The sequence below is a fragment of the Dermacentor variabilis genome, chromosome 8 (assembly GCF_050947875.1).
Source record: "Dermacentor variabilis isolate Ectoservices chromosome 8, ASM5094787v1, whole genome shotgun sequence".
Lineage (NCBI taxonomy): Eukaryota > Metazoa > Arthropoda > Arachnida > Ixodida > Ixodidae > Dermacentor > Dermacentor variabilis.
Genome location: NC_134575.1, coordinates 124,023,903 through 124,035,228, shown reverse-complemented (window position 1 = coordinate 124,035,228; position 11,326 = coordinate 124,023,903). Strand labels below are relative to the sequence as shown.

The window sequence follows — 11,326 nt, the reverse complement described above, 5'->3', positions numbered from 1 at the left end:
AGTGCGGCCATCTGAACACGATTATTTGCAAGTGTAAGCTCAACAGAACAGTTCGTTATAGTGACGCACATTTTGTAACTGCCTTATACAAGCTTAGTGCAAGCACAAGAATGCAGAAAAATATAAATTAAAAACTTGCTCTATGCATGCACAAACAGATCAACACAAATGGTAAACACCGCTTTGAAGACAAATGTGACTGTGGCAAAGCGCAGTGCTGTGCCGGTTGAAATTGCCACCCACAAAAGTATTGAGCAATGCTTAAACCACAGGCAATAAAGTGCTGAAAGACTGCGTCTCTACCGTAACTATTTTAATTCAAATTTCTTGAATATAGGGCTCGCTTGCAGATAAGGCATCTGATCCAACTGAGCTGATTTTACACCTGCTACATGCATACAATGCACTCAGATATAACTGGTAATAATAATTATAAAAGGCATTTAAAAACTTGATAGTATGATGAAGATGCATGACTAGAAAAGTTCTGTCCCCCTCGTACTTGTTAAAGAGGTGTAAGTACTACACGTTCTTTTTTTCCCTCAATTTTTGCATTAATGGACAGCCGGGAACCTCGAACCGACACAAAAATAAAGATACTGCTATGTTAATAGTGTTATGAATAATTTTTTGCGAAAGCGTTTTTACAGACAAGTTGCAGTCTCGTTTCTGGAGGTTGAGCTGTATCTTGCAAAATAACTTTAAAAGTGGTCACATGGGAGCATGACACTATATCATAATGTTAGTTTCAGTTGACTCTCTTGCCCTACAAGTCGCTGCTCACTGTGGCCAGTGATGCAACAGCAGTGTCTGTGTGATTTTCATCACACTTCCGTCCTATGCCATTCTTCCCAGAGTTGGCGGCACATAGATACCCAAATTTCGATAGTGTTGCTTTCTCAGGTGGTTGCTTTTCCTTTGCTCAATATCAGTTGGCACTTCAGCTGCATCAAACTTCTTTTTTACCTCTTCAACAACAACATCAACAACAATCTTATGACACCTGCGTTGTCCTTCTAGTTGCCTAAAAAGACCAGTCAATCTAGCAACAACACTGACAGTCTCTACTATCTTGTAATGGGAGAAAGGTGTGTCCCACCATGTGTTTCACATTGTTGTCACTATGCGGGCTGGCTGGGGAGGCAACAACTATAATATGTTTGCATTTGCATATATTAAAGTGATGCTTGTACTGTGTTATAACACCTAACTTAGTCTTGCACTTGCTGCACAATAACACTGGCTCACAGTCGTGGTGAAAAGCTTTTGTATGTTGAGCAAATGAGTTGTATCCACTACAAAAAAAGTCAGGGATAGCACACATGTTGCTCTACCAGGCCTGGTGTGGTTCCTTCTGACACTGCTGCTGATGCTGACGCGCTGCTGCTTGCCTCGTACACTGTTGCAGCTGCAGTAGACATGGCAGTCTCTGTATCTATTGCTGCCGTGTCATCTGTCATGGTAACTTCCAAGTGGTATCGGGCTCACTTCTGCAACAGAGATGTTTGCCCCTTGAGGGCTCTCATGATCAGGGCCAATAATTTCGTAGGCATTGTCTCCTGCATCGAAGAACCAATAAGAACAGCATGAATTAATAAACATAGCTCTAAAAAGTACGGACATCAAGACTTAACCCCAAGCTTTGCACATAAGTGACCGGGCTTAATGAATAATACTTGCAGGAGGAGTTACACAATTGTTTGTGTATATTACAGTAAAGCCTCATCAGAAGATATTCAAGAGGCACGGGAAACATGTCTCTCGAAACCAAAAATTTTAAGACACTGAGGAGCCAGACTAGATCACTTTATTAGGCATCATCACTAAAGTATGTTTTGATATATCTGAAGGAATAAATGCTCAGGGTGGCTTAAAGGGCCCCTAAACACAATTGTTTGTGTATATTACAGTAAAGCCTCATCAGAAGATATTCAAGAGGCACGGGAAACATGTCTCTCGAAACCAAAAATTTTAAGACACTGAGGAGCCAGACTAGATCACTTTATTATGCATCATCACTAAAGTATGTTTTGATATAACTGAAGGAATAAATGCTCAGGGTGGCTTAAAGGGCCCCTAAACCACTTCTTGACATCTTTTGAACATTTCAATAAACACGTGCATCAAAATCAGAATGCCGTCACAATTGACGATGCCAAACGCCACAGTGCTATGCACTGTGGGAGCACCACAATGTGAAGAAAACGACCCCGTGCACCTCTCTGGACCTATCCTGCACCCCCCAGTTTGTCCTGACATCACCAGGCTGTCTCTGATGATGTCACCAGTTTCCGGTGCTGTCGATTGGTCGAACGAAAGTGTACGACTGCCGGCAAGGCCTGCAAGCAAATACACACACTCCTTCTTCCTCGTCGCGTTGCGCGGGATGCCATTGTGGGCAGCCAATGGGGGCAAAGAACAGAAACGCCAACAGAAGGGTCTCCCTATGAGGCTCTTCAACACGAGTCACCATACAGTTCCGTTGTATTAGCGCCACTCCTCGCAGGACGACGGGCCAGCGCGGCAGCAACAGAGCTCGTTGGTGTTGGCCTGTCCCGTAACATTTGGAGGTGTACTAGGCAAGGAAAAGACGACACTGTCCATATGGCGTGTACCAGATGAAAGAGTAAAATGCGTGGGGACTACTTTTCGATATTCAAACACACGTAGCTCGACTATTACTGCACCGTTTCGAAAAATTCTCGTGGCTACCTGTTCATTGCCTTATTGTGTAGAACTGCAACACCGCAACTAAATTTCAACCTCGGTGGTTTAGAGGCCCTTTAAAGAAGACATTCACAGCTTTTTAGTGACTGTAGATTGTGTTAGCTTCCTTCCCAACTTCTGGAATTTGAACACTTCACTTTGCAAGCCTTGTTGCTCGCAGTACCTTTGAGGTGCTCTTAGACGCTCGTCAGCTTCAACTGGCGACACTTTCTGCCCTGCACTGTCCTCGTTGCCCTCCTTTTCTGGTTCATGCTAAAAGAGACATGCGCGATTGACTTGTGTAAGGATTGCGTGATCTTTACGCCCTTCGGAGCACACAAGGTGCACAAAGTGAATGTGTCTGGGTTGTGTGCCTTCGAAGTAGTGAATACTTAAAAAGTCATCCCTAGTAACAAAGGTGTCTCTTGTATACAGTATTGTTAACGTGGCAAACATAGGAAAACCAACTAAACCATTTTCAGATGTCTCTTACAACCAAGTGCATCTTGTAATGAGATTCTACTGTACTGAATATTTTTCAACTATGGATCATCTGCATGTACATATAGTCACAAAGACATGTTGTGTGGAATGGCGAATCGGGAAACAGTTCGTACTCTTACTTTTTGTCCCTAACATAAGCAGCTGATAACAATATGATAAAAAAGCAGGCAATGAGGCTAGAATGTAACATAATCCTTCAGCTCTAAACAGTTTTTTGGGCCCACATCATTCCCTCATATGACATAAGGAAACAACTTGATTGCAGTAATGGCTGCATGTGATCTGAGTTGATTGAAACAAACTATACGTAAGGTTGTCCTGCTGGTGATCCTGGCTGCGCGATGCTTCTCATGCTTTTTGGCACGATTCCTTTTTTTCCACTCCACTTTTTTTTCAAGATTTTCTCCCCTTTCCCTTCCCCCTGGTGTAAAATAGCACACTTGAAGTATCAAATCTGTTGAACTAACGTGTGCATCAAACCTGTTAACATGTGTGCTTCTTTGTGGTCTGTGTTGTATTTTTGCGCTGCACAATTCAATTCAAGATGAAAGATGGAACGTCCCTGCCTTTAGTTTAATTGTGTGTGTGTGTGTGTGTGTGTGTCTCATGTTTTGAAATATATGTACATTCAGGAGTGCCTGCATGGCCTTCTCTCCTGCTCCAGTGACGAAAAGGAAAGCCTGTTTATGTACCATAGTAAAATATTCAAAGGTTTTCGCTGTGCCCATTACATCCCTTATCATATGGATCTGTCACAATACAGAGTAGCAGTGGTCCATAATACTAGCCCATCCCAACATAATTATAAATTAACACATACCGACATGCTGCGAAACAGCTGTTGCAAAGCCGCTGGTGAAGGCAATTTCCGCAGCACTGCAGTGGTACAGCCGAGTTTCACCTGTATAGTGACAAATCCATATGCGTGTTAGCAACTCAGTAGCTGCTGATGGTTTCATAAGCTTTACACTGCACAATAAAGTAATCTAGACAACTTTGTTGGAACAAATGCACATAATTAGGACACCACTTAAACACTAACACGATTAATTGCCCCCAATCTCTCAGTCACTAAGGGATAATACTACGGAAACATCGGTGGAGAGCTCAGATTAACACAGCCCATAAAGGACAAGCATTCTTTGAGGAAAACAGCTATAACAGCGGTTAGTTTTCTTGATCATTTTATGTGGTAGCTTTGATTTAAATGTCATGCAGTACTATAAAATACGAAGTGCCGCATTTCTAGCAGCAGAAGGCGTCGTCAGGCTCATGGTACAACAGATTTTTGCACTGTTTGTCAGTAAGCCGACACATACAAAGAAAACCGAATTCACACATACATATACAGTGTCAAGTGCACTTCTCCTTCTGAAAACGCAGCCACCAGTTCCAATGTTGCTAAAAGGAAAGGTAATACAAAGTGCGAGACTGCATGGAACTGCCACTTATGACTGTAAATGTATGGTCTGCTGATTGCAGAGGTAGTCACATGCTATTTCTAGTCTTTTTAGAAGCATTACTAAAGAATAAATTAAAATCTATTCATAAGTCACGAATTTCATGCATCCACAGTTTGGCTAAATAACTTGTGAGAAAAAGACATGTTTACCTGGAATAGCAACCTTTTTTCCTGCTGCAAAACTTTCCTTCGAATTAATGAACTAACTTTACAGTGTCATAATGCGTTTCTCGCAACTACTTGCCGGCAGTGGCGAGTTAGTGTTTATATCCGACTCATTGGGCGACAATACTGCCAAACACAAATGCTTCACGAACACGAGAACACGTCCCTCGCAGAGAATAGCAACCATATATGCCTCTGTGAGACATGATCGCACCTTTGTGGTCAAAATGTACATTAGAACGACATCACCATCTCATTAAAAAAAAAAGCCTCCGTACAAGGCAGCCGCCAACTGCATAATGTGAAATTGCAACTGATGTCCACTTACTGGTGGCCTGTGTTTGAGTCACTTTTGGCAGCTGACTGGGTGCTGAGAAATGCACGTCCTGAGTTGTCCCTGCAAAACATACAGGGTTATGTCAAATGTTGAAAATATATATATGCCGGCATTTCATCAGTCGCAAAACAAACGAGTAAACTAATAAACAACTGTAATGTAAACAGAGTACACATCATAAGATAGGCTCTCAACTGTTAATGCATTACGCAAAAAACCTAAGGCATAGGAAAGACTATATGTATACACACGAAGCTGACACACAATTTAATTCGCTCTAGGTTTTTCCGTGCAGTATAATCAAATTATTATGTCTCGTGGTTAGAGCAAAATTAGTGTAAATTACGAACTAAATTATCTACCCTGGAAACTTTTCTTCAATATGCACCTGTGCGCGCTTCGAACGAGTAGCGTTGTAAAATTTACGTACATGGCATTTAACATAGTTGCTGAACACGGATTTCCTTTGCCCTGTGTCGTGTACAGTGAGCTACATATATCTGCCGCCCCCCCCCCCTTTTTTGTACTAGCCATACTGCGTGCCATTGCACCTATACGCACGTCAATAAACCTCACGACACAGAAATAAAAAAAGCGCCAATCACCCATGCCTGCATGTTGTAGTGGGCCTAACCTAACCAAGCATGGGCTGTTGCTTTTTATAGTAAACACAGGCACCGTGCTCATTGCAAGTATGTATCATGTCGCTAAGCAAATATGCAATTTCATTGTACCACTATTTTTTTATCACATGGATATATCTGTTGAGAGGCAAGACAAAAAGCAGTCACTTCTCAGAACTAATCAGCTTTCTTAAAACACATTTTTAACTTTTCAATGACACTTGCTGCTATGTGTTTGTCTCCAGAGAGCATACTTGATTTGACTTTCCAATCAGACATTACATAAATATACCATGTTAAGATGACTGCCTGGAGCACGTGAGAATTTTCATCTTCGTGTAACATACTGTATCTTGATTTTGTTGACATTTGGTCAAATGGTACACCCAATATACCCACATACTAGTTTTCTTGTCCAAATAACATGCCAATGTATTTTGATTTTTTGGCATTGGCTCCTCTGCACTACGTGAAGTCGCGCTGCACTGGCTCTTTCACATCCTCGTGTCCTTGCAGCTGCCTTCTTGCGTTATATAAAGCGGGTGCCTGAAAAATATCGTATGCAAAAGTCAACACAAGGGCATGGTGCAAAGCAACATCAAGACAGTCAACGCCATGGCAATAAAAAAGTCTTAGCTCTTAGTCTTCCTAGTGAAATGCATGCAAAACATCCAAATGACTGTAACAGTCAACTGCTAAACTAACTTCAATTTTTAGATTTAAGCAAAAAAACAAATAAACCACAGTTCATCCTTGTTTTTCATGAATGTTAGAATACTCCTGCTAATGAATAGAATATTGGTCATTTTCAGACGTCATAGGTCTGTCATGAGTCTGGTGTATCGCAAACACCACTTGTGACACATCCTAAGCACGTGCCCAGTGTGCCCCCCCCCCCCGCACCATCCCTGGTTGTGCCACTGCTGAAGCCATAATTTCAGGATTATAGCTGCAAACATGATGCTCAGTAGGGATGAAAATATTGTCCTTCAGCTCAATGGATATATGGATGTGCCTATAAAAAAGGGCAACAAGGCTTGTTATGGCAAGCTTACCCACATTTCAATACTAACAAGTTCACTGCGGCCTGCACCTAAGCTTACTAAAAGGCATGAACTTATTTCCATGCATGAGGTGCGCAGTGGAGTTCATTTTTGACAGACCCGACTACTGCTGCAGTTTGAAATCTAGCATTTTAGATTCTTGTAGGCATGTAAAAGTTGCAGTTAAACCGCAGTTATTAGTTTATTACACCAACCTATTGTTCTGTGTACGACAGACTGGTAACACGGAATTAAAGCAACATTTTATTTTGATATTTTATTTCTCTACTAAAAATATTCAAGCGATAAACACATCTTGATCTGCCATGCTATAGCAAAATGCACACATTACGCTTGTAACCCCCAGAGGAAGGCTGATTTAGCTGTTCATATGACATAACTCTGACACGCCAACTCATATTAGCAAATGCACAGGCATGTCCAAAACAATAAGCGTATGCAAAGCGCCCCTGCAATTGTAATTCCACAGAGCAGCCGTTATATTCGATGCCGATGCGTAACTAGCTGCTCGACAATTCACCGAGTTCGTAGACATAAGCATCCTTTCAGTTTCGCACCGTGCACGAAAACCGCAACAGGAGACAAAAGCAGACCTATAATCACACCATTTCAACATGAGCAAAAACAGTTCAGTCTTAGGGATAAACACAGTGAGAGAGATTTAGTGCGCGACGGCGACGAGCGACGGCTTCGAGCGACAAAACGGGCCGTCGCTTGAACAGATGGCTCGGTTCTGGAAATCTAGAAATCGTCGCTCGTCGCCCAGAAGTGCTATGAGCGACTAGCCAATAGCGCGAAGCCGGAACTGGATGTACATACATCGCTCAAATACTACCGATTGTCGCGCGGAACGAGCAAATGATTCAATTTTTATACGTGCAAGGATAAGGACGTACTGCAAGACCTCCGGAAATATTTTATGCTACTTTTTATAGTAAAATCCATCAACGTAAATTACTAAAGCACGCGTCACGCGTGACTGCAGCCCTCATGCCTGCAACACCGGGGAGGCGTCGCTCAAAATCGTCGCTAGCACAGAGTACGACTTGTAGGCGACGAGCGAACGCGACAGCCATCTCCGTCGCGTCGCTTGTAGCTGCCGCGCGCAAGATCGCTTATATGGGGTTTATACTTTTTTCAGCATAAAACATGGATTCCTCATGCGTTTTCAGTAAGTTCAAGATAACGCGCCCAACTGACCTCTTGCAGCATGCAGCTGAATGCCTGCGGCAAAGTTTCTAACTAGCACTGGTGCTGCACGTAACTTCAGTGGTCGCAGATTCCCCCTGCGCGAGACACCGTCCAGCGCGCGGTTTATTTATAAAAAAAAAGCATGCTGCCAGCAAAATGACGCCTTCTGTTATGTGATTCCTTAGTTCAACAGCGTTCCATACACAGTAGACTGCCAAACTGAATAAATTCAAACACACAAAACGCACGCTAATCACGCTCCGCATAGGCTCGGAATCACGGGCTGGTGTACTAACCATTTTAAGCGTCCTCTCGCCTGGCGTCTTATTGAACATACCATAGTTCTGGCAGCGTTTGCGATTTTTAAAGCTCTTACGGACAACGGCAAAGTGATAAAATCACATGCAGTTATCGCGACGACTGGCTTTTTTGATTGACATCGAGAGACAGCGCGTACGTCTAGTCCTTTGTCAATCGCGTCGGCTAAGCGCAGCGACGACTTCCTGGCGATAGCATGACATATACGGAGAATGTGCACCTAAGTTAGATTTCACTTGCCGTGGAGGATTTGTTGTTATATCCAAGGCATGACGAACGACTGTCGTGTTTTCGTGGCGACGCGAGATGGCTGAAACACGATCTCCCTCGGCTGGCCTTTGCTCGCTGGACGGTTCACCTTTCTCCGGTGCTGTGTTGTTCCGCGATCTTGAGCGCGCGCGCGCGCGGTGGAGCCACTCCGAGTGAAAAAGAAGAGCGCTCGCTACGCGTTCCTTTGAACTGCGGCGGCCTGTTCTCTTAAATGCAAAACGATGTGTTCTTTGCTCAGCGTGCATGAATGATACATTGCCATGTTCGGGACCAGCCACCTACAGTTGAAGCAGAAGATTACGCTACGTTTTGTTTTCTATTGCCGCAAGAGTCTCTGTTTTCTATTGTCGCAAGAGTCTTTTCACTCTCTCTCTCTCTGAAGGGGAGAGTGAAAAGCACATTTCACTCTCTCCTTGCTGACAGAGTGAACAATGCATTTCACTCTCCTCGACATTTTGCGAGAGTAAAACGACGCTTTGAAGAGTGAACCGGCAGCTTCACTCCTGCGATACCCTTCCTAGTTTTTAGAGTGTTTGATCCGGCCGCTCGTTTAGCATGTCGTTGAGCAGCCACGGCACACGAAGCATGTGCAACTGTTGCGCCGCTCATTGTTTAGGACGAAAGCCTGAACACTGGAATATCTGCGTCGCACAGAGCTTATTCTTTAGCAGTGGCGGCAGCGCAGGTAAAGTAGGGCAAGCGCATTGGGTACGAAGCTGACGCCAGCACCTTGTTTTCATATATGGCATCAATGGCCGCGCTCGCCGAATGCCTGGTCGCCACCGCCTTACATGTCTCGCACGCCACTCAACTCTCCCGTTAGCCCTGTCGCTGTACTCCCTCCTCTCCGTTCTTTCATTTTTACGCTGCAACCTCTTCGCTCTCGCCATCTTTCAACTGCCGCTGCGCTCCAAGTTCGGTTTTTCATCCTTCCCTGTGCTCGTTTGCTCGGTTATGCCAAGGCGCGATGAGGAACACCGACGCTCCACACAGAAATGTGCTCCTAAAGGCCGAAGTACTGGGACGAGTCGGCACGCTATGGCATGCGCCAATGCGTTTAATGCGCCAACAACGTTAGTCGCGAACAGGGCGAAGCGTGGCGACGTGTTGCCAGCGTGCACCAAGCAGAGACTGTGAGGCGTCATCATTATACATCACTCAGAGGCTGCGAGTACTCAGGCTACTATGCCTACGATGGCCGCTGAGGCGAAGACACCGACACCTTCGATCGCCCGACTTATTTTGACGCACTGTGCGCGCTACGGTGTCGCTGAAGGACAGTGTTATGATACTAGGCCGACAACGACATGACCGAGGACCGTCGGTTGCGTCAGTGCGACGTGGATCTGAGCCAAGATTGAACGACGGCGACAAATTCAACCTGCCGGCTGGGTTCCGCCTGTGTCAATGCGATCGTCTGCTGAAAAATTCAACCGAATCACGATTGGCGCAGCGTTTGCGCTTGGTGCATGTATATTTTGGCTAGAAACGAATGGAAACATGCTTCCGAACTCCGACCTATCGGGATTGGAGAACGAAGAGAAGAATTTCACTATCCGACACTAGATGGGGCAACTGGAAAGAATTTCTATGCTGTCGGTCATACTCGCCTTCTTAAATCTGCTTAATAGTCGACTATCTTGAAAAATGCTTGCAGTAGAACGCTTCTTAGACTGCACGTAAAAAATATAGGTGAAAGTTTATTCACCCTCAGTCCCTCAGATATAAAAATAATTTGATCGCAGCAATCTGGTCATAAACAGTCCAAAAATACAACAAATCAGAAAGCATACGGTAAGGTTAAATATAAAAAGGCAACAATAACACAGATGCGTGCCTTTGCGCATCCCACCTATGTAATTACCACCGCTCTAAAACAACTGACAAAATATAGCAAGGATTCACATATAAAGCGTAAAAAAATAAGCATGAGTCTTCATTTTCAAGCGGTATTCGTCCACCATGCTGGCAAAAGCATGATGAGCAGTCAGTAGCTGAGGAATATCGTGTGTATGTTTTTGCCTGCCATAATTTGTACAGGTTCTCTCTGTAATAGGTAATCTGTCTAAAACTATAAGCGTGCTGTTCCTGAAAATAAGCGCCACGACATGCAACCGCGTTTGATTTCATTTGGTCGTAAATAATTGTCGCTACGTTATTGTAACCAATATTTTTTCACTGTTTAGATTATTGCCCTTGTAAAATACCCGGCCTGAATGCGTTCGGCAACGAACACGTTCAATTTTGCGTACTATACTCTTATGCAGCCAATGAATAATTTCATTATTGGTTTTAGTGACAGTGCCCCAAATTGCCAACAGTAATGATTCGTGAGTATACTAAAACAAAACAGAGTTGCTTTCCTACTCAAAGGCGAAACAAACACCTCATTTTTCCAACAATGGCAATGGGCCGTGAAATATCTGTACGAAGTTTGTTGATGTGCAGTCAACATGTTAGCCATATATGGAAAATAACACCAAGTAAGCCATGAGAAATAGCGCGTTCAATCAAGATCCCTTTAAATGTAAAATCAATTCCGCGTGTCAAACATGTTTGTAGTAGAAAACGGCCTTTTGCCTTTTTTGATGTTCTGCTCAAGCTCATTCGTTATACAGCAAAGCTGTATATGACAAGTCTCCAGCGGATCGATGTCCGCAGACCAAAACCGGTCCCGAAGATCGAG

General features: G+C 43.8%; 1 protein-coding gene across 1 annotated transcript; it reads right to left on the bottom strand.

Annotated features, from left to right (window-relative positions):
* Positions 1 to 1,130: 1,130 nt before the first annotated feature.
* Positions 1,131 to 8,766, bottom strand: LOC142591259 (uncharacterized). The gene is made up of 5 exons (XM_075703599.1): positions 8,611 to 8,766; positions 6,201 to 6,343; positions 5,166 to 5,234; positions 4,031 to 4,111; positions 1,131 to 1,559 (listed from the first exon to the last, which is right to left on the bottom strand). The coding sequence occupies exons 2-5, from the start codon at positions 6,247 to 6,249 to the stop codon at positions 1,450 to 1,452; spliced, it is 309 nt and encodes a 102-aa protein (XP_075559714.1). The 5' UTR covers positions 6,250 to 6,343; positions 8,611 to 8,766; the 3' UTR covers positions 1,131 to 1,449.
* Between the last annotated feature and the right edge of the window lie 2,560 nt (positions 8,767 to 11,326).

Coding starts and splice junctions, on each gene's coding strand:
- LOC142591259 (XM_075703599.1), bottom strand. CDS start 6,249: ATGCCAAAAAATCAAAATACATTGGCATGTTATTTGGACAAGAAAACT. Junction 4,112..5,165: donor GACTCAAACACAGGCCACCA/GTAAGTGGACAT, acceptor GTCACTATACAG/GTGAAACTCGGCTGTACCAC. Junction 1,560..4,030: donor AGCTGTTTCGCAGCATGTCG/GTATGTGTTAAT, acceptor TCTTCGATGCAG/GAGACAATGCCTACGAAATT.